At 39.5% G+C, this 27,666-nt stretch overlaps 1 protein-coding gene across 2 annotated transcripts in view; it reads left to right on the forward strand.

Moving 5' to 3' along the window:
* PCNX2 (pecanex 2) overlaps window positions 1–27,666 on the forward strand; it is a 153,137-nt gene that overhangs the window by 15,036 nt on the left and 110,435 nt on the right. For both annotated transcript variants that reach the window (XM_077175595.1, XM_077175596.1), the window contains 7 exons: window positions 7,149–7,296; window positions 7,465–7,610; window positions 8,791–8,884; window positions 19,992–20,127; window positions 23,183–23,325; window positions 24,474–24,627; window positions 24,728–24,760. In XM_077175595.1, the coding sequence (XP_077031710.1) occupies window positions 7,149–7,296; window positions 7,465–7,610; window positions 8,791–8,884; window positions 19,992–20,127; window positions 23,183–23,325; window positions 24,474–24,627; window positions 24,728–24,760 (854 nt within the window). The remainder of the gene's footprint in view (window positions 1–7,148; window positions 7,297–7,464; window positions 7,611–8,790; window positions 8,885–19,991; window positions 20,128–23,182; window positions 23,326–24,473; window positions 24,628–24,727; window positions 24,761–27,666) is intronic.

A 27,666-nucleotide genomic window follows, 5' to 3' on the forward strand; every position in this document is an offset into this window, starting at 1 on the left:
GTTGAGCCCACCTAAAGCTGTTGCCTCCCCACAGCTTGCATTCACTTCTGCACTTACCCTCCTCTCAATTCCTTCTGATGAATTCTGAGGAATTGAGAGAAGGGTAAATGCAGAAGAAGTGAATTTTGTTTTCCTAGACTTGCCGCCTCTCTTCTGGTGTATCTTACCCATCTCTCCCGCCTTCTCAGGCTGTTTATTCTTCACTGCAGTTTCTGTCCTTCTCTATCAAGTTTATCAGCCTGCCCTGCTGGCTCCAGTCTGTGCTCTGGTTGCCCAAGACAAGTGCTGAGCAAGCCCTGCTTGTCACCTGAGCCTGCTGAGCCCTGCTGGATTCCTGGGGTGCAGTCACCTACCTGCACAACAGCACACAGCAACGTGAGGGTTGCAGCAAGCAGATTGGGATTTTTTTTTCCTCTGATCCTCAGCCATAACAAGGAGTGTTTACCCAGTAATTGTACTTCTGAGTGATGTGACTTAGCTTGGAAAGAGAATTTTAGAGGTAAATTTAGCTGAAAATTAAAAAAGAAAATGCAGCTAATCTAGAAAGGCCTTTCAGACAAGTACCCTCAGATAATATGAACAGGCAAGGTTGCTGCATGAAAGAAAGCAATAAATGATCTGAATAAGTCAGACTCAGATTCCACAGTGAAAACAAAACCCAAACCCCAACCCCAAAACTTATTAATGTGTGTGTAGTTATTATGCTTTAGATCTGGTGAACAAGATTCTTATACAAGATAACGAGGGAACAGAAGAATTCTGCTCTTCCCTCATACCAAGCTCTCATTTAGCAACTTGAACTGAATTTCAAAGAATCACAGAATGTTTTTGTTTGGAAGAAACCTTAAACATCATCTAGTTCCAAACCCTTGCCATGGACAGCGATACCTTCCACTAGGCCTGGATGCTCAAAGCCCCATCCAACCTGGCCTTGAACATTTCTAGGAATGGGACATCCACAGCTAGTCTGGGCAACCTGTTTTGGTGCCTCACCACCCTCACAGTAAAAAAAATTCTTCCTAATATCTATTCTAAGTCTTCCTATTTCTATTTTCTGAAGTCTGTACTTCTGTGAGATAGTGAAGTTGAGCTGCATACCTGTGTAATTAAGTGTCTCTGTTTGCAGTGTGGGCTCAGCAAGTGTCATCCAGAAACAGAAGAGGGACTGGAAAGGAGGTGTCCTGCATAAGCAGGGATGGCAGCTGTGGATTCTGCATCTTGAACTGGTGCTGTGGGAAAAAGGAGATTCAATCTGAACTCCATGAGCTTGGGAGAGGTAGTTCAAAGGCAGTTATTTTTAAGAGCAAGTAGGCTTTGTTTTCCAGCCTAGTCAGAACGTGCTGTTTGTTAAAATAAATTACTGTCATTACTGGGAGCTTCCCCTTTGCAAGACTGAATTTTAGGAATGAGAAAGCCTTTAATTTGTTTACAGCCTTGCCATTGCAAATATGCTTTAATAATATAGTATCTTGGAACAGATCTGAATAAACATTATTCCCACATTAGCGGGGTTATTAAGAAAAGTGTGTGTGTGTAGGAATACAGAGTCAAGCTATGCACCAGTTGTTTTGAGGGAGGAGGTTGGTTCTGTTTTTGTTCTTTTAACTTGCACACTGTCTAATTGGCAAAAGTTAGCAATAGATGTCTGGTCCAAATGAGCATGAAATGCACCCCAGAAAGATTTTTATTAGGCAATGTGAAAAACTTGGCAAATTCCTGGAAAGCTGGATGTTCAGAGCTGTGTGAAAGAAAGCTGATATTTTGCGTAATTTGTGGAAAGTGGGGAAATGTGCTCATCAGAACTGTCTGGCAAGTGAGTGAATGTCATGGATGGGTCTTTGTTATGGATGGTCCCTCACAGAACTTGGGTGTTCTGTGGAAATAGAAGAGTTACCATCCTGACCACATAAGCCTTTGCCAGTAGACAGCTTGGTAAAATGCAGTATGAGAAAATGAAAGCCTTTCTTTACACTTCTAAGGGTGCCAGATTTAACCTGTTAAAATACAGGATATAAAAGCTCTAAGAGCTGTTCTATAGCCACTCCACCTCTTCTAGATTGTGAGAAAATACCACTGACACTGTTGCTAAAACTGACTTTCAGACCAGAGTCCTTTCAGTTTTGAATCACACTTATACCACCCACATGATGAAAGTGTGTTGTAGGGCAACTGCAAAATTTTTTCAGTCTTTGAGAGGTGTAAGAAAACCTGTGTTTATTGGCTGCTTTGGGTCCCTCTGATGTGTCCTGAACCAAGTAAGAGCAGTTGTGCATCAGACTTAGGGCAAAATCTCCTGTAGGTCCCCTTTGGCACAGCTGGCTTGTAATCTAGGACAGGCAGTATTATCACCCAGGGAGCAAAGCCTGCTGTGGGAGTGGTGGGGACTGGTGCAGGAGAAACTAAACCAGGGCTGCATGGCCCGAATTTAGATGTTTTGCAGGCTCTTTTTAGAAAAGGTACTCATCGTTCTGGGCAGTGCACAAACCACAACCTCGAGTGAGTTGTTCTGGATCCCAAGCAATTACCCTTCTCCTATAAAAAACTAAACCATACTCCTGGGTATTTTTAGACTTTTTTTTTTTCCTCTTTGCATGTGGGAATGAGGACTGTCACATGCCATGTAGTTAGGAGGAAGAGAGATCTTGTGCATTGAGTCACTGGTGCAGTTGACAGTCGAGGTGGGAAGTGACAGCAGGTGATTTTGCTGGCAGGTGGGTGGCACCTAGGAAATAAAGCCCTGCCTGGTGCTAGCTCATCTGTTGGAGCAGTTGTGTATCACCCCTGACTCTTGTTCCAGAGAGGGGCCACATGGCTTCTGATGCACATCTTTGGATGTGGAGGAACTGGTATGCAGAGCTCTGAATCTGATGCTCAATATGTAAGGCTTGACAGGTTAAAATTTTAAAATTTCAGTCTTTAAGTTGAAGAAGTAGTAGTATGTATGATGCCAGTCTGACATCTGAAAAAAAAAAAAAGGTTATTTCAGAGGTCTGTGTTCTGATGTAATTGGTGGGTGTTGTGATTAGGCCACTAATTCCTAGCTCTGCTGCTGACACAGGAGATTGTTTCAAGCAAGTCACTTCCTTTAGCAGGTACAATGCCTATTGCTAGTTTTTCCTGTTGCTTCAGGATTAATGTGGCAATCCTCATTAATGGATAATACCACGTGCTGCTTCAGTGTCCATGCTGGACTCTTGTAGCAATTATTGGACGGTGTGGTATTCCCTGGGCACTCCTGTTGTTTGGTGGATGACCAGCTTAAATGGCAGTTTTTTCTTTTAATGTACTTATGGCATAATAGGCAAATTTGGGTTGACAAGAAAGTGCATAAGCTAGATGTGTCTGCTAAAGTAGTTGGTGAAGAAAGGATTAGGGATGTTCTTAGGATTTATAATCCACATATATGAATGGCACAGTTCACAGCTTGTAGAACTTTGGTTTCATGCTGGTACTAACAAAAGCATAGAGCGATTTGAAATCATTTATTTGTGGCTGAACAGGCAGCAAATGTATTTGAAAGTGAAAATTTCTCTTTCAGAGCATAATGTTGTTGAAGGAAGTGGATTCTGTAGCAAAGCAATTAATGAGCAGAAGAGAGACAGGCTTAATTAGCTTAATTCTGCTTGCCCAGGTTTCAAACCAGATGGTGTTTGAAATTATGACAGCAGTGGCATTTTGTTTTACAGGAGTGAGCTAGGAAGGTTGGAATAGGGATATGTAAGTAAAAGATGAGGAAGAAGGTTTGGAAGACTCCAGTAAGGGGCCACAAGTAGTAAAAATGTTTTGGAGAAAAGTTACAGAGTAATAAAATTTAATTCTAATTACCTAATACTAAGGCAACTTTAAGGCTGAGATACACTGATAGTTGGTTGTTGTGATTACTGTATCACAGAATTAAAGAATGGTTTAGGTTGGAAGGGACCTTAATAAATATCATCTGGTTCCAACACCTCCCACCCCTCTCCTTGGGCAGGGATGCCTTTCACTAGACCAGGTTGCTCAGAGCCCCATCCAACCTGGCCTTGAACATTTCCAGGAATGAGGCATCTGTAACTTCTCAGGGCAAGCTGTACCAGTTCCTCACCACCCTCACAGTGAAGAATTCCTTTCAAATATCCAATCTAAACCAGCCCTCTTCCAGGTGAAAGACATTCCTCCTTGTTCTATCATTGCCCACTCTTGTAAAAAGTCCCTCTTCAGATTTTTTTGTGGTCTCTCTTCAGGTACTGAAAGACTGCAATAAGGTCTGCCTGGAGCTTTCTCTAGGCTGAAATCTCAGCCAACTCTCCCACCCTTTCCTTGCAGGAGAGAGGTTCCATCACTCTGATCATCTCAATGGCCCTCCTCTGGACTCACTGTATTAACATATGTACAAAGGCTGTTTCATTTCAGCTGTAAAATTGTTTACAGCCTCCTCCTAGAGTAGGACAAGGGTTTGTCTGGGATGATCTAGGATACTTAAAATCTGTTCTACAGGTGAAGAACTTACATGGCAAAAGAAAGTATGGTACTGTAACTGCTTTTAAATTAGGAGTTCATTTGTCAGCACTGGGATGGCATACTTGTAAGTAATGTTGATAGGCTGATAAAAGTTGTTAGTGCAGAAAAAATGTTTACTGAAAATATCTTATGTATGGGACCTGTAAGAATTGTTCCTTTTCATAAGTATTTTACCACAGTAACTTAAGCTTGTGTGTTGTGTTCTGTCAAAATATGAAAATGGTGTACAGACCAAAACTTGGCTGTTTAAGCAGGACTCTTCTGAGTCACCCTGCCACAAGACTGATTTGGCCATGAGTCCTGATAACTACACCTCACATGTCTGAGTCATGTGGCATATAATTTCCAGATAAATTATGTGGTTATTGCAGAGCCTAGGTCTGATCTTGATACTACTGTGAGCCCACCTGGGCATGAGCTGGAGACGTGTGGAGCTGTGGATAAGGGTAAATGGCACAGGGAAAAGTGCAAGTACTCTGCCATGTTGTCCTCTTTAGTCTGCTCTTGCACTTGGAAAAGGTTTTTCCTGGTGTTTGAGCTTTGCCAGCACAATTTCTGTGCAGGGAGCATTTGGTGACGTAGAGCCAATTGTGTACTCTGGCAGGGCACTCCTAGTCTAGACATCTCTGTCTTCGTTTAAATACTGAAGGTGTAAGTCACCTGGAAGAAGGGGAGTAATAATCTTGAAAACCAGTCACAAAGCCATCATGGCCCACTTTTCCAGTGCTGGAAGTCCTCATCACCATGGTATTGTCTGATTGACATATAAAGCTTGTAGGAAGCAGTATGTTTAGGTTTTTGCTATTAAGACTCTTTACCACAGCAGGAAAAAGAAGTCTGCAAGGCTTGTGGTTTGGAATGGAAAAGAGAGAAGCATATTCTGAAACCACTAGATAATCAGATTTTAAAAAATCTTTTTAATTGTTCCAGCCCTAAAGCTGGTTTTGGGCACTATGGGACCAATTAGGTTATTTAAACCACAGTTTCTGATCTCTATCAATTATTCTTACAGCTTGAACAGCCCAAGCCTTTAGGAAGGTCATTTTGATTAGGTATCTGTGGCTCCATCACCGCCCACAGGTATGGTTACATCATTAAGGGGGTGCTTCAGTAATGACAGTTTCTGCTTGAACTGGAATTTAAATTTTTAACTAGGAGAGGAAAAAATTGTTATCTCTTCCCCTAACTGCTTTTTTTTTTTTTTTCCCAAGATAGAATAAAAGAGACCTGGAAGATTTATTGAATTTTGCCTCCATGCACAACAAAGTATTTTCTATATCAAACTTGTGCTTGTTTCATTGTATTTATAGCATAGCCTTTAGGGTGTGAGGGGGCTTTGTCCTCTGCATTGAAACTGCTGTAGAGATGCTTTAGCTCATGAAGGTAGGTTTGTTTATAGAAATAATGTATTGGTAGATCAGCTGATGCAGTGTGAGGAAAACAAGACAGATGATCTGAAATGATATGCAAAAGCTTGTTTACTTTTTTCAGTTTTATCAGCTGACCTTATAAAAAGTAAAACATCCTTTATAAGCCTTCTTTCTCTTTAATCCTTAGACCAACATAAATATGACACCACTGTTTCTTGACTGGTGATTGTTACAGGTTAGAATGGTAATTATATTGGTGAGAAATACGTCTTAAGATATGGAATTTTCAGTGGGGCGAAATTTCTGGGTTTTTTTCTTGATCTGAGGTGTTTAAACAGCAGGTATTGCAAGAAGTCTGAGTAAGTAAGTAAATTTCAGTACACTTTCCTTGGTGCAGAAAGCTACAGGATTTACTGAGGCATCTCCAACAAGCACCCTTTTTTACCATTTAAAGCATTTAATTGCACAACTGCACAAAGTGCTGATGAAATCACTGTCTTAGTTGCACTTCAGAACCCTAACAGGTTATTGTTTTGGTTTATAAACAGTTGAAAAATGTTTCACTATTGACCATGAATATGTTGTACACATATACATATATGAAAAAAATGACATGCATGTGTAGAGAGGCAATATAAATATAATTGGTACTTAAAGTAGTAGAAATTGGACAAATACTTCATGTGTGTTTTTAAACCTATAGTCCTGTATTTTTCAAGCATAGGATAATCAATCTGCTGTGAAATTGTTTTGCCAGTTTGCCCTTTGTCCTGTAAACTGGTAGTTTCAGGTGTGTGGCCAGTGGGGAAGAGAGATTAGGCAGCTATCTGCTTTCCTGTCCAAGAGCTCTATTTCCTTTGAAGGTGCTGCTTTCCCTTCTTTAAAAGGGGAATGGGCCAGTGCTTCTGCTTTTCCACTGCCAGCATACACAGTTTGGGAAACAATTACAGCCCCCAGGGAAGCAGCCTCTTACCATTCTAGATTAGGAACAGATTGTTTCCCTCTGAAACAATAGGAAGCAAAGCAGAAATTCTCTCTTGTTTGTCCTGTACTTCACACAGTGTGTTCTTGAAAAAGCCCATTCATAGAGGTCAGAGTACCTCCTCATCCAGATTTGTGGTTGTATTGTTTTAAGTAATGGTAGTGCTTTCCATAAAACTAGCAAATACTGCAGTGTTTTAGATTTTCATTTTTAGATGCTCTTGTTCAGTAGTTAACAACAAAACTCTTGAAAGTCATCTGTGGAGAGTGGCTCCACTTCACTGCCCTGTTTTCCAGATAGCCAGATGACGGAGAGAAAAGAAGAAATGGTGGGAACAGAAAAGCACTGTGAGCAACTTCCTAAACAGGAAAGATCAGATGTACAAAGCCAAGATCGTGCTAGTACTAGTCCGGTGCTACCAGAGTCTGCCAAATTTGCAGCACTGTAAGGCCAGTTTACTTTACAATTTTGTACTTCAAAGATATGATGTAAGCTGTTTTGTTTCACTGAGTAGAAATGACATAAACTTTTAATTAACCTCTCTTTCTTTTTGTTTTATTGAGAACAAGAAAAAAGTTCCTCATAGTAGTTTTGAAACATTTTTGTGTCAAGTTACCAGGGCAGCAGGCAAAGGCAGATAATCTACCGGGTAACTTCTCAGCAAGACAGTTCTGTCTTGCAAGTAATAAGTGGACCTGAGGCGTCTGTGCAAGATGAGCTCTCCGTGGATGCCATGCATGTGTTCATAGATGAAAATGGTGAGTTTATCTAGTTGGGATAATTGCAATGCATGAGGAAATTTCTGAACGCTTCAGATGTTCTGGAAGGATATTTCTCTTGTCTGTTACCGGTTGCATGTTTTTCTGTGTGTGTGGAAAAAAAAGGGCTTGATAATTTAAAGTCAGATGAGCAATAACTAGAGTTTTCCAAATCCACCAGTGACCATCACAGACCTGAGCCTTACACAATGCCTGAAGTTTATCTTCCAAACATCATCCTCAAAAGATGCTGGCTAGGCCAGAAGACAACTTCTGTCCTGTCAGAAGAACCCCTGGTGTTTTCTGCCTGACTAGAAGTTTTGCACTGACCTGGCCTGGCAAAATATGTCTCCTTTCTACAGTTTTGTTCTTCAGCTGGCTCAGACTGACCTCTTGGTGTGGTGGTGCTTGTTGTATTTGGAGTTGTGATCTGCTAGTCCTTTAAAGAAAATTAATGAGTGACCTAGTCTTGCCCCATGCATATAGTGGGGATGCCACTGCTCTGAAGCTGTTCTTGGAGTCTAAAGCTGTAGGATGGGTGTGAGCCCTGTTTGGTGCCCTGTGAGGTACTGGCTCATACCTCTGAAAGACAGCTGTCCCAAAAGCCCTATTTCCTTTAAAATTACCTTCAAAACCAGCATGGAGTGAGTGCTTATGGTACTGGGTCGGTGACCCTGGAGATACTTTGGTTTTCTGCCTGTTCCTCCTGGCTCTGCTGTGGCCAGAAGGGCAGCAGCTGCCAGTGGGGCAGGTGACGCAGCCTCTGGGTCAGCCAGCACCCACCCTTGGCTCTGTGCTCCTCTGCAAACAGGGAGGAGCTGTGGCTGCACTTCTAGCAGAACTTTTTGCTGCTTTGTACCTTCTGACCTCACCTTTGTGAATGGAAAGAGGGAAATCTGATTTCACTTTTTATGGTGAACTTACCTTAATTGATGTGCTTTGTGTTTAATTTGCATGCCTTTTAAATTCTTGCTGTGACTTCTGTGGTTTGATTTTTCACAGGTTTTCAGTTGTTCAAGTGTTAATTTGCTTTCTGAAATCTAAAATGAGCCTAATGCACAGACTGAAAAATATATATTTATAAATGTCCCTGACACAGAATGTGTATTTTGTAAATTTTTTGTGTACACAAATAATGGCATCACTGAACTGACATTTTTTCCCTCTTTATTTTCTAAAGGGGAAATCAGATCCTGCTATTTAAAAGCTGGCTGTCAGAAGGAAGGAAATTTTAGACATCAGCTATCAAATTGTGATTGTATGTCAAATGCTCAGTAAGTAAGCCCTTATTTTTAGAAACTTTGAAAGTTTTCATTGCTGGAAACTATGAAACTGTAGCTGTGAAAGATGCATATGAAGGGGAGTAGTGGTAAATAAATGTACTAACCTTTTCTAGAGAAGTCAAAGCAGAAATTTTTTTTTGTTTCTGCTAAAACACAGCTTTATAAGAATATAGCAAAGAAACAGTTTCAAGTGAAAATTGGAACTATGCACTTAGCTTTATTTATTTTCTGGGAATAGCTGAAGTCAAGTGTAGCTATTATAAATGAAATTGTAAACAAAGTAAGTGGGACTGTTCTATCAACATTGTCTTGTTTGCTTCACATACCTGTTGCATTCTTTACAGATTTTTAGTGCTGTGTCTGTATCAGTCATTGACCTGAGGATTCTAGCTGCAGAGCCTTTCTCCTTGCATTAAATCTCTAATGATAAATTGCTCTTCTAAACAATTTTCTTTTTTTTGAAAGTTCTTTTTGGAGTGATTCATGTAATTCCTGTATTTATTACTGTGGTTTCCACACTCTTTGATGTGATTGGTTGTTTGCATATCTGTAAGAAGAATTGTAGCTATTCATAAGTATTTTAATGAAATAATCTTGGGTTTTATACTGTTTTACAGCATTTGGAGAAGTTGAGTGAGGGAGTAAGACTGGTCTTTTTTTAAATAAAAAATATTGTTCTTCAAGTGTTTGGATTTCAGTGGAGGCTTTTGAAAAACTTGGGACCATGTTAAAAACAGCATTTTAGATAGAATGCTATTATGAGAGACATGAGAATAATGCTTTTATTTGTCAGTGGGCAAAGAGTAAAAAATAAGAAAAAATCAAATAGTAGAAATGTTCTGTCTTTAGCAAAATAGCCCCCTGCCCCCATCCTGGTGGAGTTCAGTTTTGACCTAAAAATTCAAACATTTTACTTGGGTTCTATTTATTTCTTGCAACTCTCTTTGTTTCACCTTGCAGAGAACACTCTTCTGCTCCCCCTTCGTCTAACTGTGAATTTGAATCTGTCCCAAATTCAGAAATAGTTTTCTGTCCCCTGACTTTTTTTTAATGAAAGGAAGGACCATTTTCCTTTCCAAGTAAGAAGTCATGCTGAATCTGCCTTTGCTAGATGCTTCTTTGACACCTCTGTCTTGGTTTGCAGACCTTAGGGGATGAGGTTTATTTTTAAGGGATCCACTCAACCATGTTAACAAAAGCAAGTTCAGATATTCTTTACAGGCATTTACATGCATGTAATTTCTTAAGATGAGCACCTTTGCTGGAAGTTTCAGAGTAAAGTGATAGTTCAGGGAATGGACCAGATCAGCAAAGAGGAGTGGCTTCCCAGGACTTTCTTTGTGGGAGTCAATGGGAAGCCAGAACACGAGCTTTTCCAAGAAGAGAGCAGCATGAAGGAAAGTTCAAAGCAGAAGTTAATATGAAAAATGAGGAAAGGGGACAAGGAAGCTTGAAGTATGCTTGAGCTGGTTTTTGCAGGGGCAGTTTGTAATGTCTAGGCCAGAGAGATTAGTGAGAGCTGTTTGTTCAGTGGGCAGTTTCTGCCATCTGTGAGTAGCTTGAAGGGTAGCACAGGAAGGAAGGAGTTTTTGTTTTTTTCTTCAGGTGTTCAGCATCAAGCAGTTTTGTATTTAGACAATATGGAGCACTTACAGCATATAGAAAATGGAAGAGCAAACCTGCTTTGAGGGACAATGCAGGAATGATGCATCTTCCCCTCTTCCCACTTACAGGCTTGCTCATCAGTTGTGTCAGGTTACTTTCTTTTTTGCTAAAGATAAACCAAATGATCAGCGAAGGAAAGGTTATTAGTGAAGAAAAAGGCAAATAGGATAAAATGAAGCATGAGGTGTAATCAATGAGTGCTTTGCTTAATCTCTTCTGTGTGTCTGTCTGGAGACAGGACAAAAACTATTCCCTTGAGGGTGGGCCCTCTCTGGTGGAGATTTCGTCATAAGAGTAATCCATACCAACAGGAGATGCTGCTGTTATGGAAGGATATTAAAAAAGAGACATGGAAAGCACCTCTGAGATGAACATGACTTATCTACCAGCCCATGAAAAAGTTAACTAAGGAGAAGACAACAATATTGACAGTGCAGCTTCATGAGCAATTGAAATGGTGCAGAAACAACCAATAGCTTTAGGCCTGTTGTGTGAATTCAGTAAAAAGACATCCAAATTAGATTTCATGAGTCAAGAGATGTAGGAGAAAATTAATGCCTGGCCAAAAGAGGTGTCATCCTCCTTTCATAGGAGGGGGTGGGTTTTTGGTCTCATGGAGCCCAGATTTCAGAATTTAGAATAAGCACAGAGAGCAATACAAAGGTTTGCAGTAGATGTGTATGAGCTCTTAAAACACTTATCACCAATCATGCTTGCTTTATACTTTTAAGATTAAGCAGCTCCTTAGGGGAAAATGTCAAACTGAGTTGAGCAAATGGAATAACCATGTGGATTTGAATGGACTGTATCCTGATGTGCTTCTTTATGAGGAAAATTGACTCAGGACAGAGGATGACAAGAGGCCTCTTGCCCTGTGGGTGTTGTTGGGAGAGGCAGCAGACCTGTTGCTGGTGTCCAGGAGCTGTGATGCTTCTGGGATGCTGCAGTAGTGGAAGGGGAAGGAATTTTGACTGGAGAGGGTATGAACTGTGGCTGGTTTGCTAAGAGTAAAGTAATTTCCTTATGAATTGGCTATACGTAACTATCTTTTAACAGTGTTATGCAAAACTGAAGGTGATGTTTAAATATTACTCAAAAAAAGTTCTTAGAGAAAGCCTTGAGACAAACTCATTAGCATTTTATGGTCTTCAATTCAAATTCTAACTTTCTGTCTATTGAGTCCTGCTATTGTCTTCTCCATTTGTAGGCTTAAGCATTTCACATCAGATTATTAGGAACTGAAATTAAAGTAATATTCCTATGGCCCATAAACATTTTATCTTCTTGTCATAGCATCTAAAATTAATTTCTCACAAATAATTCAAAATCTTAACAATGTCACTGTCACAGAAGTGAGGACGTGTTACAGTTTTATTTTTCTTCTTTGTTTTTGTGTGCTTCCTGCTTTTCATTTGCTTAGGAAGGGGTGGATGGACAACAATGGATTACAATGTGCCAGAGAAAGCAGATGTCCAAATCCGAAGGAGTCTGTGATTTCTTCCTTCAGACACTCCTTGACATTTCAGGCAATACTGTTAAAGGGAATAGACTTTGTCTTGTCATGTCTTTCTGGTTCTGCAGTGCTGTGAGATGATCTTTGGAGTATTCTCCAGTTTATCATTATTAATATATACTCCATCATTTTCTACTTCTTGTCTTTGTGTGTTTTTGGTTCTTTAGCTTAATTGTTGGCTTTTTCAGCTATAGTAGTTGTTCCTAATATTACCTGTACCTGCAGCCCTTGTTCTAGGAAATCTACAGAGCTTCTTAAATGTTGTTATCTAATTGCAAAGCTCCCCTACCTTCTCAGTGATTTCTCATGTGCAGCTCCTCACAGCTCTGACTCCTTCATTGTATAACCAACAAACTCCAACTCTCCCCTCACCCACCTAACCCACTCTTTTGTAGCACTCCTCTTCTTATTGGACACAGCTGTAGCCTATTAAGGGCAGCCTGTTCCTAATCTTTGGTGATTGGTACAGCTGCAACTCCTCAGGTGTGAGGCTACCTTCTGCACTATCTTTATTTTCTTACATTCTATCCCTCCACACTTAAATGTAGTATAAATACTTTCTTATTAATAATTCCCAAAATTATCCCTTAATTCTGTTAAAGGTTACTGAAAATTAGAATTTTTTTCAGATTGTTTTTGTGCTTGGTTCTTGCCAAATTGTCTCTCACTTGTCTAGCAGTGCAGCTTTTAAAATATTTGAAGATGTAGCCAAGTTAAATCTTTAAATCTTAAATCTTAACTTCTTGAGGAGGTTTTTATGTTGTAATTATCACCAAAAGTAGGTAATTCCTTTTCCATCATAATCCCCACTTTGGTGGGTGATTCTTGTCACTGAGTTTGGTAAATTATTTAAACATTCGCAGGGCTAATCAAGTCCCCAGTTATTGTCAGTGTAATTACCCTGACCCCACTTTGTTTGTTGGCTTGCCAGCAACACCTCTTGCCAGCAGTCCCAGTGGAATGGATTCCCTGCTGAGCTGATTGCATCTAAATTTGATGCTCCCATTACTCTGCCAAATTCACCTCTAACCATAAATTGCTTTGTGGCAGGCTTTGACAGAAGTATAAACTCTATTCCCAGCTCATAGATTACGTTAGAAATTAGTACAAAAAGACCATTTGAATCTATTCTGAAGTGAGTCACCAAGACATGTGGTGGAGCCTGGCTTTCCTGGAGGTGGCTGAACAGGACACCTGCTTGCCCTTAGTCTTGGTGACATGGGGAGACAAAGCCATCACTCCAAACATCCTCCTTTCCTCCTCCTTCACCTAGATTTATATGCTGAGTGCCATATTGTAGGGAATGCCCCTCTGGTCAGTTGGGGTCAGCTGTTCTGGCTTTGTCTCCTCTCAGCTGCTTCTGCACCCCCAGCCTCCCCACTGATGGGGTGCTGTGAGGAGCAGAAAAAGCCTTTGGGGCTCTGTGCAAAGGCTGCTCAGAAATAGCTAAAAGATACCTGTGTTATCAACACCATTTCCAACACAAATCCAAAACACAGCTCCATACCAGCTACCATGGAAAAGTAACTCTACTCCAACCAAAACCAGTACAAACAGAAAGAAGGATTACCCAGCTCTTAGCAAAAAGCACCTTTATCTTAGGTGCAGATTCTCCTTACTGTGTAACACTTGAGCTTTCATTTGGAATAAATTATATATAAAACCCAACTTGCTCTATACCTTCACAAAAAAAAATTATTCAAGTTTGAGCCTTATCCTGATTTCTTGGTCATGTATATTTTAATTTACCTGTAAAATTATTAAAATACCACCTTTTGTAGGATAAAATTATATTCATGTGTGTTTCATTACTACACCATGGCTCAACCATACCAGTACAATCATGCATTCATATTGCACTTTCCAGACATGTTCTGTCTGAGCAGTTGATCCTCTGAACTCCTCACCTTTTTCAGATGAGGCTCTGACACTGAAACCAGGCTTCTAAAAAGCTATATTACAGCTAAAATATTTTGCAATACAGATAGACACCTCCATTTAAAACAATTACTTATATTTTTTTTTGCTTGTTTGGAGAATAGTTTTATTTTTGGTATCATTGGGGCCAAAAGTTTAAAAGTATTTGCAACAAACTAGTGGCTAACAAGTACTAAAAAAATAATTTAAGGTACCTGTCAGTACAGTTGGAGAGTGCTGGTGTTTCTGGCCCTGGGCAAAAGAGAGAATGTCAGATCAGTGAGCTAACTTATTTGATTTACGTTCTCACCCCAGAATAAGCTGTTTGAGTGTGTTATTCTATATGAAAGTCTATCTGAATGCCTTAGTGGTACTACATGTCTCCTTCATAAATCCACTAATATTTAGAATGTTCACTGCTGGAAAATTCCCTGAACCTTTGAGGTTATTTCTCATTGGAGAGAGTAGATTTTTTTTTTTTTTTTTTGGTGTTTCAAAATGTTTTAGAATGTGACCAAAAAGTGTGTCACTAAAGCATCTTTGTATTTCTCAGCAAGGTGACCCAAATAAAACAGTCCCCCACTGCTCTTGTAATAAGCTGCTGAATCTTAAAGATTTCTTAATGCTCCTTGTCAAGTTGTGGAGTTCTGCAGCTGAGAATGTTTTGAAATGGATGTGACAAATATTACAGAGTCCTCTTTGGGATTCAGTGGTTTCAGATGAGCTGGTCCCCTGGGCATAGAGCTGCTTGAACACATAAATGAGCAGGGGGTGTGCACTGAAAATGGTAATGTTTGCGTTCTAAGGAAGCCATGGATTTTTCTGAAAAGTACTCTCTACAAACTTAGTAGCATTTTCCTTATGGCTTGCAAGGGGCAGGAGGAAACCCTTTTGTTAAGCTTGGCCAGTTAAAAATCCTTTCCTTTATTTGTGTAGGGGTTTTTAGCCCTGCTTTCATTGAGCACTGGGCAGGAACACGAGTGTTTTCAACAGAATGAGACTCAGAGGTGAGAGGGGACCATGCTGCCACATGATGGCAGCAAAATCCTGCTCAGTACTAGGAGTTTATGGAGTGCTTTATGTGTTGGGACTGGTTTCTCTCCCATACCCTGCCTTCCCATAAGGACAGCAAAAAAGAATGTTTTAAAATATTTTGGAGATAACACAACTGTGGAAGCTATTAATGCACTAATTCCAATAAGGCTGCATCTTCTCAAAATGCATCCTCTAGTTTATTAACTAACACATACTGTTTGTTTTTAAAGTTTTTGGGATATTTATCTTTGCTTTGAAATGTAATAGGCTTGCAAATTATCATTTTACATGCTTATTAGCAACATAAAAGTATCTGAATACTGGAAAGTAAGAGTGTACTGAATGGACCCCATTCTTACCATTTGAGTAAGAAGGCATTTATCACTTCCTGCCTTCATATTGACCACAGTGCCTTTGGGAACGTGCTTTACAAGGCCTTTCTGTCCATCTGCAGTAGTTGACTTTATATGTACCACTGCTTGTTTTGCAGTCTATTGCAACACTGCAACAGTGATCTGATATCTTTTCTGCCTATTATGCCAGCATATCACTACATCCAGCTTTCACATTCTGTAAACTCAGAGACTCTGCCTTATTGTCATTAAAGGTGTTATTTTTGCTAGTAAAACAAATGCCAAAAATTATCCCCAAATCCTGTAGTAAAATGTGTTTAAATACACATTTGTACAACTAGAAAAATATGAACATTTAAGAGAGATTTTGTCTTTAGCTTGACCTGCCATGAGATATAAGTACTGAAGAAAGTTAAGATGCACATTCTGAATTAATTTTACACTTTATGAAACTGCTAAGTCTTACCAAAAAAAGTGAACAGTGCTTCCTCTTTGAGTTTTTTATTTTCCTGTGATTGGATTTGTCGCATAATTATCCACTGCTAATCCAGCTATTACTGGCGTATTTCAATCTTCTTACATGCTCTGAGATGCTTTTTAGTGTAAGTCTTGTTAGTTTGGAACTGTAAGCCATCGTTTTCTTAAAAGAAGCAACATCCACAACTTTAGTGGCTTTTAGTGTCAGTCTTGAGCTGTGCAGTACTCTGGTCAGATTGGTGCTGGCAGCTCTCTAGTGGAGACCTAATGAGCAGCATCAGTTCAGACAGCTACATTTGAGCCACAAACTGACTGTTTTGGAAGAGCACAAGGGTATGGGTGTGCTGAGTCCCTGCTGTGTTGTCAGCACTGGCTAGGTTTTGTACAACCACGTCACTCAGGTCTCATTTCTGTGCTTTTGGGTGTACCTCAGACCAGTACTCCAGAAGCAGTTGCTTGTTGGATGTGCAGGAGGAGACATTTCTAACTCTGAGCTGCCTTCTGGCTCTTCCTAGCCGTAGCTGCTTACCATCACCTAAGGGCAGTATTTTAGGGAGTATTGCGCACAGCTTTCAGCTGTATTATTTATTATCGCTATGATATTTATTACACACTGTAAACTCTGTAGTGACCCAGACAGCTTTCTTAGGCAGTCCAATGTGATCTTTCTGGTTTTTAGCATGTGCAGACCTGTCTTCTCTCCAATATGCAGGTTAAAATGAAATTTAACCAAGACCTGCAAAACAGCTTTGTTAACAGGGAATTCTTTGTGGTCTGCCTGTATAATGAACTCATGGAGGGGGTCAGACCCAAGGCAAAATAGTCCTAACAAAGGGGATGACTTAGGCTGGATTATGTTTGAATGGCTAAGGCCAAGTTGTTGATGGAAAAGGCAACAGGCTAAACAGAGGGGGAGAAGGAAGATTTTTCCAGCACTGAGTGGTTATACTGAAACATTCTATGTGTTAATATGATTGCTGCACTGTCTTGTGCTTATTGAGTGTTCTTACAAAATGGGATTATGAGCCAGAAAAAAATTCCTGGTTTTATACCCAATTATCAGTAGAGGGTGCTATGTTGCTTTTGAATTTGATCTGCGTAGGTTATATGTTTATCAAAGATATTTTTAGTTAATAATTTATTACTCAAAATTTAGTTCAATTATACCTTTGCTTACATTAGCAGTGCAGTTTACTGTGATAGATCTTGATAATATTAATTTGATTCTGCAAATGAACAGATTTTCTATTTAGCAAGATTCTGTGTTATACTGCGATCAGCTCCGTTTAATGATTTTATGATTAGAGAGTGTTTGCTCCTATTTGTATATGGTAATACATTTATGGAATCTAGTTTATGGGCTTACAAAAACACAAACACCATCATTGCATTTCTTACTGGTGTTTGCTGTCAGTGTGATAGCAATGTCATCAGATGAGATGTACAGTTTCTAAGTAGCTGTGCAAGCAATTCATCTTTGGGGGTAGCAAGTGAATGTCAGAAGGAGGTTGTGTGGAAAATAGGGATAAGGAAGACAAAAGCAGCAGACAGGAGCCGAAGGAAATGGAAGATGAGGAGAGAATAAGAAGGTACAGAGAAATGAAGCTGATGACTGCCAGATGACAGATTCTGATTTTGGAATTGTTGCTTTACTAGCTCTGCCTTCCAAACTTCTCTGCCCTAATTGCTTTTTCAGGCTTATAAAGTTTCTGACTGTTCCCCACAGTCAGTGTCCTGGCTGCTTGTGGTCTCCTCTGCCACTTGCTGAGAGACAGAGCTATGGATTTTTGATGTGAACCCAAAACAGACTATGGGCCCTCTTGGCTTTTTGGTTAACTTCAAGTCTGGTGGTAGGTGATTTGATCTTCTAGGTTTATTCTTGGAAGAAGGCTTATTAATAAAAGATTGTTGATTTCTGAGAGCTGATAGACTCCTCTGGTATTCTGTTCCATCCATCTGTCCTTCTGCCATTTCCATTTTTGGTGAATGTGAGATTAAAGATGTGGTCTGATCTCAACATACTTTTGGCTTTTGTAGAAAGACAGCTAAAGATGCAACAATTTAGTCAAGATTGACTCTTCATTTAGGAAGGAATGAGCAACCACTGTTTTATTCCCCTGCTCTTTTGTTGAGTCACCTTTTGGGCAGGAATTCTCAGGCTAGTGTTCCTGCGTAGCCTGGGCGAAATTTTCCTACTTCTTGCTGTGAGCAGGGAGACTCAGGGTTGCAGCCATAATGATAAGGAATGGGACAGCTCATCCTGAGGAAACAAACAAACAATCCCTTGCCTTCCTTCTGACTGGGCAAGGTTGCTCTGTAGTCCATATCTGTGGGAATCTTACTCCTGGGAGACATTCCTCAAGGCTTCCTCCATTTTCCTCCTGCTTAAATCTTCTGATTGTGATCCAGGATCTTGGATGAGTGCCATCCCTTCTGTACTGTTTTGTTAATAACTGCTGACAAAGGAGATGATTCTTACAGAGGGCTGCCTTGTGGCTGGGACATCAAGTGGGTTGTGGTGGACCGTGTTCTCATTTGCTAGTGCTGTCCAAAGGGAACATGACAGCTTTCCTGACTCTGGGGAGTGGATCATGCTGCTGTCTGCAGCAGGAGGAGTGTGGTGTGCAGAGGAAGCCATGAGGGTCAGAAGTATGGGTGCTCTCATTTCTGCTCAGCTGAGAGTTCTGCTGGAGTGGCAGATGGTGAATATCAGGTCTGGAATTCAAGTCTGATAGCAATCAAGGCTTTGAAAACATAAACTATCTGGCTGAGAAACCAGAGGCAGGATGGCTCCTCTGCTGACATCCCAAGGCTGATTGTGTTCCTGTTGGTCCAGGCAGAGCTATCAAATCTTGGAGGGGAGGAAAGAGTGTATGCATTTCAACCTGTTGGTGTGGCACTTCAGCCCTTCTTTTAAGTAATCCAGACACTGAGCTGTGTTCCAGAACAAGGCAGTCATGTGCAGGACAGCCACAATTTTAATGCTTTAACAAGGGTTACATAGGAGCCTTTGGGAACTGGCAACCAAAGGCAAGGAAAGTTGAGTTAACTAAAATTAATAAGGTGCCTTTGGGGCAAATGTAGGGTATGCAAGAGGAGGGTTTTAATCTTTGCACTGCCATAGGCTTCCTGGCTGACTGTAGGCAGATTGCTCTAGTTTCTTCCTGCTTGTCTTTATGCAAAATAAGAACAACAGATATTGACTACCTTGCATGAGCACTTAGGTGCTTTCACCTCAAGTAGATACAAAAGTAGTAAGAGCCCAAGGCAGGTATCCAGAGGCAGTGGGGCAATGAACTTGGAGCAGAGCACTTGATGTATCAATCCCATTTGGAAGATAATTAGAAAGAAGTATTCAAAATAGATCTCTTCCCCAAGTAACAATTATTTCACTTCAATAAAGTTGTCTCTGTAACCCAGTCAGTCATGTCATGGTAACACGATTTCTGCAACCCAACAGGCACTGCTGCTCTAAGTGCAGATTTTCACAAGTGTTTAGGTGCTGTACTACAACACAAAACAGGAAATGTGAGGAAAAACAATAAATAGTATCTTGCTCAGGGCCCTCCCAGGGTGAATTTGCACTCACTACATGGGGGATATCCTGAATTAGCCTTATGTGAATTAGCTCATGTATTATTATCCTGGTAGGGCAGAAGGAAGTTCTTGTAGCCTGAATTCTCAGCAGGGTAAATCAGTACTCACCGAATTCAGTGCAGGTGAAACTAGACTAGCTTGGTACCTAAATGAGCTTGTTGGAAGCTATTGTGGGATCTCTGCAGTATCTACTTTGCAGTTTTGCTCTGTAGATGTGCATCTCTAAACTTAAATTGTCAATGGACAGAAAAAGGCACTTGTGAAGTGTGATTCCTTGAGGGTGTTCATCTCAAAATGAGAAAAGCTGTGATACAGAAGTATCTGTTTTTCTGTGGTGGATGTAGTAAATCAAGTGTATCTGAATTTGGGTGTTGACTGCTTTGTGGATCTGTACTAGATTTCAGATATGAAGGTGGAAGGTTCCCAAGTCTTGTGAGCCAACCAGTAGTGTAATTACAGGCTTTCTCCTCTAATGTTTCAGAATTGTTAAGAAGATATTGCTGCTTAAAACAATCTCTTTCTTTCTGTCCTCTGTGCACAGTGAAATACAGTTCAGCTCCTCCAGTACTACCACTTCAGAGAGCCAAGAGCCATCTTCTGGGGATCAAGCAGCCAGCGCGCTTCAGCAGCAGCTCCTGCTTATGGTGGCCAGAAGGACCCTTTCAGAAAACCCACGGGTACACTGTTATATCTGAGTTTCTAGCATCTTGATGAACTGCTCAATGAACAAAGGCTGCAGGCTTGTTCCTGAGACAATTTTGTTGTTTTTGCTGTACTGCTTTTCCTGGTTATTGCTCATGTGGGAGAAGATGTGTTTTGTGTTGATGGATGCAACTCAGCTGTTTTCTACTGACACTGAGTAGTGTCCTAGGGGACTATTTAAAGACTCAGTCACCGAAAAAGTTCATCTTCTATCTTCAACCATATTTCATTTGGAAGAGGACACAGCTGTTAGGATTTTAGACACACCACCAGATTTTAATAGTATGAAGTGTTTATTCCAGATTCATTGCTGTCATAAAACTTCATGTCTGGTTTCACTTTTCTGAATTGGGCAACCAGGCCTCTGACTGTTTGCTGTGGAATGTTGAAGCCACCTCCTCAATGCAGCTAGTAAAAGAAAAAGGCCCTCAGACTTCAGTTTGCATGGTCTTAAGTGGACATGAACTTTACAGTGTTTGGGGTCTGTGATTTATATAATCTGTTTTTACAATTCCTTTTATAATACCTTTGACTTTCTCTCTGCCATTTTAGTTTTTTGCCATTTGGCAAATTTTAGTTTGGTATTTATGAATAACAGTAAAATGACAGTTAATTGGCTTTCATCTTAGATTTCACACTGGAACGTTAAGCTAGTAGTAACTTGTATAAAGGAACTATTTTAAACTAAAAATTGTAAATTGTCCTGAATAGTGTCTTTCATATTTGGACAGTGTCTTCCATCTAAAGGCTTTGATGTTTTCCAGATATTTATAGTCCTGTAAACTGCCTGTAAATTAGAGAACAATTGTCATTTCTTCTTTCTCTTTGAGGAAGACAGCTCCTCAAGGTCACATTAGCAAATTTGTAGCCAGGCCAGGCAGTAATTTCAGAATGTCCTGGTTTCTGAAATTTTTTTCCTAAACATGAAATTCTGAGCCTACATAAATCAGGAAAAGCATTGTCATTGATTTCAATGAAGCTAGGGCTTCAGGCTGTCACTGACATATAAATTTATGAAGTGAATTTTTATAAGCCCTTTTTTGATAGGAGAAAACAGTTAGACTTGAGTGGCTTGCTCAGGGCTAGTCAGAGAGTTTCCCAAATCCAGCTCAAAAATCTGACTCCCACCTAAGCAGTGCAAGACTCACACAGAGGATTTCATCCAAAGGTTGCAGTTCCTCAGGAGCCAAAATGTTCACTTATGCACTCAGCTAAGGGCGTGTTAGGCTGTGCTGGGGACTCAATGATCAGATCCTTGGGTGTTTTTAGTGAACTCTCTGCCACCGTTTTGATTTGTTTTATCTAGTTATGGTGAGCAATCTACATTAGATATGTGAAGTTAATGACTGCAGCAGTCTGAATTTTGCTTTACTTTCTGTTGGGTAATAGGACCCAAGAGAAACAAAACTGTGCCAGTATTAGCAAGTGTAATATTTTAAAACATGTTTTTTTTCTTTAAAAATGCCCTGACCCCATGTTTAAGTTACTTTTTAAAGTAGTAATAAAAATATTAAAATTTGGACGACATAAACTACTTTCAGATTTTAAAGTCAGCATAGTGAAAGGATTGCAATTGGTCTCATGGCTTTTTAAGCACTCAGAATTGTTAATAAAGGAAAAAATGCTAAATAGCCCAGCAACCCCTTGCACATCTCAACGCTCAGAAGTATGAGGGATTGTCCTGCACTACTAGCAATTGAGCTCCCTGGCTCTGCATGGCTGTACACTTTTAGTCAGTTGGAGGCATGAGATTAAATGCCTAAACTTGAATTTCTTTCTCCAGAGCTTATGCTAGCCTGTTTCACCTCATGTTTGCCAGCAGACTGAGGATATCTGAGTTGTTTCCCAGCTGATGCACAGAAGTACATTGTCATGTGTAAACTCTGTCTAAAACTCCTTTTCCTGGAAAGGGAAGATTAGAAATAATTCCAATATTCTGAGGAAAAAAATGTAACAATTCCTTTGTGCAGGTGGACACGTTGTTTAAAAAACTGTGCTTTGCTAACAGTTATGATTCTAAAATCAATTGCTTCACACAGAAATCCCCTGCCCTAAGAATGTTAATCTAACATAGATAACTCTAATATAGACATTGCCTAGAATTCTATAGTAAGTATATTTGTTGATTAATTATCTTTAAGGAGGGGCAGGTAAAAGGCTGCCTGGGAGGAGATAGAAAACCACTGGAATTCACAGTAATTTGAAATCTCAAATTCTTCTTCTTGGAAGAAAAATGATTGATTATTCCCCCTCCATAACATCAGTAATAATGTACTTTGTAAAAAAATCACTGCTTTGCAGAGATTTTTTTCATCTGCTGTCTAGCTTTGCAGGCCTGGCTGATGGTCTGCAGATAGTTGGAGGGGAGTTGTAGAGAAGAGTTGGAAAAAGCCTTAGAATCAGGCAAAAGCAATATTCAAAAGGGTGGATTTATGATTATGATGGTATAATTAGAGACACTTAAATTAGTGCTGTTTATGCTCTTTGTGCTTGTTTGCAATTTTTTTTCCTCCTCTTGCTGTTCTTGAGGAGGCATACCTGATGTGGTATTCAAAGCATCTCTGGAAAGATAAACAAAGCTGTGGTCTGGAAAAGTTGATAAGTCATACCTCTAGACTTTAAGGCTAACTTATTTTTTTTTTAATTTAAGAAGAAGGATTTGTCCTGTCATGCTTTTGTGATGTGCTGTAATTAGCCTCATGCATGGGAAAATCTAAAAGAAACTTTAGACATGTACTGGATCTGGACTAAAAAATAATTAATTTTTAAATCAACGTTTAGTATTACTTTTTAAAGCATATTGTCACTATTGAGCTACATAATTAAATAGCTTCTGTTCTTCTGCAACAATTAAGCTAGTGTGATATTTTTATTTTTAATTAAAAATTAAGAAAATAAATATGCTAATATACTCCCACTACCCCTTTTAGTTAAAAAAAAAAAAATCTGATGTAAATTTGGCCTTTTGGACTCCTGTTTTGTTGGCAGCTGTGTGAGAGAGTTTTGTGTATTTCTTGTTTGTTTTTATAGCAGCCCAGCCAGGACCCTGAGGATTCTTCATGTTCTTCAGCACAAAGGAAGCTGAACAGGCAGTTTTACAGATTTGTTATATTCCCTGGCAAGTGGATTAAAGTCTGGTATGATCGTCTCACCTTGTTGGCATTGTTGGACAGGTAAGCTTGTTTTTTTTAGAAAAGCTGCTCTAAGTAGTGTTAAGGTGGGTGGCTCTTCATGTCCAGAAAGCAGTGCTGATCACTAGAGAAGGAGAATTCAGGTTGAGTAGATAGGGGTGTTTTTGCTTTAAGTTGAAGTTCAGGGTTGGTTTCAGTGGTTCTTGCTACTCTTTGTCTTCAGGTAGAGACTTTGATTCATGTGAGTGCCAGGCTTCTAGACTAGTCTGTAATTTGACTCACAGATGTTACAGATCCAATGATTTCTGATGAGAAAATCAGTAGTAGAAGAGTCCCAGGGTATTGTAAACCAAGTACTCCAATGTTTAAAAAAAGAAAATGATTTACAGAATGGTATTCAGGTGAAGGTTTTTTTTTTGAGCTGCTGCATCTGTTCCAGTTCAAGTTTATTTGTCTCTGCTTCTGTTGGTGGTGCTGTGCCATATGGGTTAACATGGACTCCAGAGCAGAAATTTCAGATGGCAGTTTTACCTGATGCAGAAATCAGGCTACATGTCAGGGAGTTTCAAGTCCAGAGCAGATATTTACTTATCTGTAGTGTTTTATCTCTATGTTTCAATTGCATGGAAATCTTTTCTGCTGATAAGCTCTTTTGTTACAGCCTGAATATTGACACTGTTTTTTTATCTCAGTTTCCATGTTCTAACAGAATAGATAAATAACACATCAGATGACAGATTTGGTCTTTCATCCAGTTCTTTGCTGTCAGATGTATATTTTTCATTAATGGAATGCTTTATTTCCTCATTTAAAAGTGTTTGGGTATTTGATTTTATTTGTAGTTGTTAATGTGTTGGGGTTTTTTGTTTTGTTTGTTTTCGCTTTTATAAGCATACACTTTTCTACACTCAAATCATCCTCATTGTGGAATTCTAATTGGAAAGTGAGATGGGAAGGGATGTTGGACTTCATTGCATATGGCTTTTTTTTTCCTGTAACGTTTTAGCTATCATTTTGGGTAAGGTTTTTGGCATGGGGATGAAATACTGTTGAACGTGGAAATGTAGTTATGGGATCCAGTGAACTCTGATGGCTGCAGCACTCACAGCTCATACCAGCTACAAATGCACCTGCCTTGCTCTAATGAATCTACAAATATTTGTACTTCTCCAACACTTTTATTCACATAGGACAGAAGATATAAAGGAAAATGTGTTTGCTGTCCTTCTAGTAGTTCTTGTTTCACTTCTTGGATTCCTGACTCTGAACCAAGGCTTTTGTAAAGACATTTGGGTTCTGTTGTTCTGTCTCGTAATGGCCAGCTGCCAGTATTCTCTCCTCAAGGTAGGACTCAAGTTCATAGCCAATTGCTGAATTCTCTTCTAACTTCTACAAAGAAAAAATCCTGTAAGCAAACATCTTTTTTTTTCTGTTTTGTTTTTAGAGTGTTCAGCCTGATCCTGCTTCGCCCATACATGTAAGTCTCAGTCAGTAAAACAAGTCTTTCTCCTCTATTATCTCTTGTGTACTGTGAAACAGCTGGCTGTTCAGTGAAACACAGGTATTAGCTGTTTGCCTGTTTGCTGTTCTAGCTGATTTATGAAAAAGAAAAATACATCTGTGATTTCAAGACTTTGTACTAAGTTTAATTATTTTTAAGCTATTTGAATTCATCACTGCTATTAGAAAAGTGCTTTTTCTTTAAGTTAATATGTGCAGTGAATATTCATCTGGACTATCTTACTGGTGTTGGATCCTGTGACATCACACAAACCTTTTCTTTGCTTTCCTTTAGAAAGAGGCAGAAAAGAGCAGAAAAGTTCCAGACTAGCAGCTCGGTCGTTGCTCAGTTGGGATTTTTTTTGTATTTTTTTTTCTTTGAGACTGGGGATTGATCTTTTTATTTTTTAAATCTGCTACTGAAAAATTATTTATTAAAAGTATTATTAGATCATTGAATGACACAGGTGTTTTCCCTGTTACAATATGGTCACAGTTTCTGTGCTTGTGTCCTGAAGAATTCGCTGAATCTTTGGGTGAATGCAGGATGTAAGGACCCTTGCTGATTGCTATGGGTTTTTTTTATTGGATATGTCTAAGAAATTGAACTCTGATGGTGCCAACCACCTTGCAGAGAATCAGTTCTTTACACAAGTCTGTCCTTGTTATAGGATTGTTCTAGAGGCATCATCCTACAACTTCAACTTTATCACTCCACCTATCATGGTGTCTTAGCATTTTTGATTTGTGGATCTTGGAAGACGTTTCAGTGGCCATAATGCCTTTTCCTTTCTTTTACACTGGGTGCTAGTTGCTTATGGTTCTTATTTAGCTCTTGGAATATTTTTGAGGATGTCCTCTCTTCCCTCAAGTTTCAAAAATGACATGTTGAAAACTTCAGGTCTGTTGGATCAGTTCCCTTTGGAAGGGTGCAATTATTTTTGTCAGTTTAGAGGCTAGAAGTACAGGCTGAACTTGAAATTGATGTTTTTTCTATATGTATACTGCACACTTCACTAGCTGGATTTCAGAAGATTCTCAGTTTCTCTTTCATGGCAACTATTTAGGGGTGAAGTTATGGTGGTTTTGGGTATAATACATTCATAGGAAACACCTGTCTGCATAAAAAGTAGAGAAAGGTTAAAAACAGCAACTTACCCATTGTAGGGTAATATTTTCAATACATTAGAGAAATAGTCCAATCTCAGTGAAAAGTTGGGGGATGTTGTGAGTAAAATAATATAATTTGTCAGCCCAATTGGCATCTGTCTAGATATAATAATGTGAACTGTAATCAAGTAGTTTGCACTTAATCAGACATTAGTAGTGTGTGCATTTGTTTAAAGTGGGTGGCAAACAGTTTAGTCAAAACTTCATTATGAACCTCTCCAGCCCATATGTTTTTATAGTGTTAAACATAAGGTAGTGTTTAAACAGAACTTTTTGTTGATGCAGAATCCAGGTCTGAATTTCGGGTTCTCACAGTACTATTACAAATGTTATTTGCTGTATTGTATTGTGTAGGTCATGCAGCAATGGAACAAAGTAACAATAGGTGTATTCCCATATTCCTTTTCTTTCCTAAAACCTTATTAGGGATACTCTCTTGCAAACTTTTTGTGCACTATACAAACTACAATAGAAATAAAATTTAGAAAGCTTTTCCACTAAGGGTTTTAAAGGTAGAGGTGTTGTCATGCTAAAATAGAAGATTAGCAATTTCTACATTATAACTTTTTAACACAACAGGTATTTGTAAAGGCTTGCTTGAGCTACTAAGCACCTCAGAAACAGGAGAATGAGTAGGCAAGAAGAAATACCATGTACTGTTTCATAATTCATGTGACTGCATTAAATTTGAAGACAATAATGTCTCTTGATGTTAATGTAAGGATAGAGAACAGCAGAGTGATTGAAGAATGATCAGTATCACACCCATGAATGAAAATGCAGATGAGATTTTTTTGAGTTTGAAACAAACCATTATGAGCCTCAGATCTGCACAGTGAATTAAGTTCTGTTCATGGATCCATGAGTAGCCACTATGCCTTATGTTATCCACAGCTGCCAAGGAAGTTCCAAACTTCTTCCCTATATCATGTGCAGAGTTTGTTTCTGTTTAATGCGACTTTGTCATCTCTAGCCTGTAGCCTTTTGAAAGACTGCTTTAAAATAGTATCCAGTGAGTTCAGAAAACACAGTGCCTAGAGATGCCATAAGCTTTTGTTCCAAACTCCCCCTGAGTGTATTCACTTGCTGCTGTTGAGGAAAGAGCTTTTATTGTTGCTGCAGGTTTAGTACTGGTGGCTGCTACAAGATGGGAGTCCAATTTTCCTGTCAGCTGGAGTTTTAGCCTTTCCAGTTCTGGTCCACTGGGAGCTGGTGGCCTTTAAGTGCTGTTTACACAGGGGTATGTGGTTCTGGGATGGTGAAATTTGGGAGCAGCCTCCTCACTGGAGTGGTGGAAAGAAGAAAATCAAGTCCATTCCAAAGTGTGTTATATTTTGCTGTTAGTCACCTGATACAAGCAACCTGCTGGTGACTGCAGGGTATTAAAATTCAGAGATCCAAGAGATCCTTGTCATGTGCACTGAAAGATTTTAGAAAAACCTTAGGCAAGGTTTTACATTTAGTAAATGGCTCTATAGAAGGATCAGGAGAGCTTGTCTCTAAGCACCTCATAAGACACCTGCAAAGCTCAGCATCAAGCTCGGGCTTACAAAGGTATTTGAGCTTGAAAGATTGCAATCATGCTCTTAAGAGATTCCCTAAATCTTGTTACATATATTCATTGTCTCAGTCCTGTTATGTCCCAAAGCAGATAGCTAACTCAGTTGTGTAGCTACCACAGGCAGTTTCCTAAATCCCATAAGGCACTTATGA

This window comes from Agelaius phoeniceus, chromosome 3, assembly GCF_051311805.1.
Source record: "Agelaius phoeniceus isolate bAgePho1 chromosome 3, bAgePho1.hap1, whole genome shotgun sequence".
Taxonomy (NCBI): Eukaryota; Metazoa; Chordata; class Aves; order Passeriformes; family Icteridae; genus Agelaius; species Agelaius phoeniceus.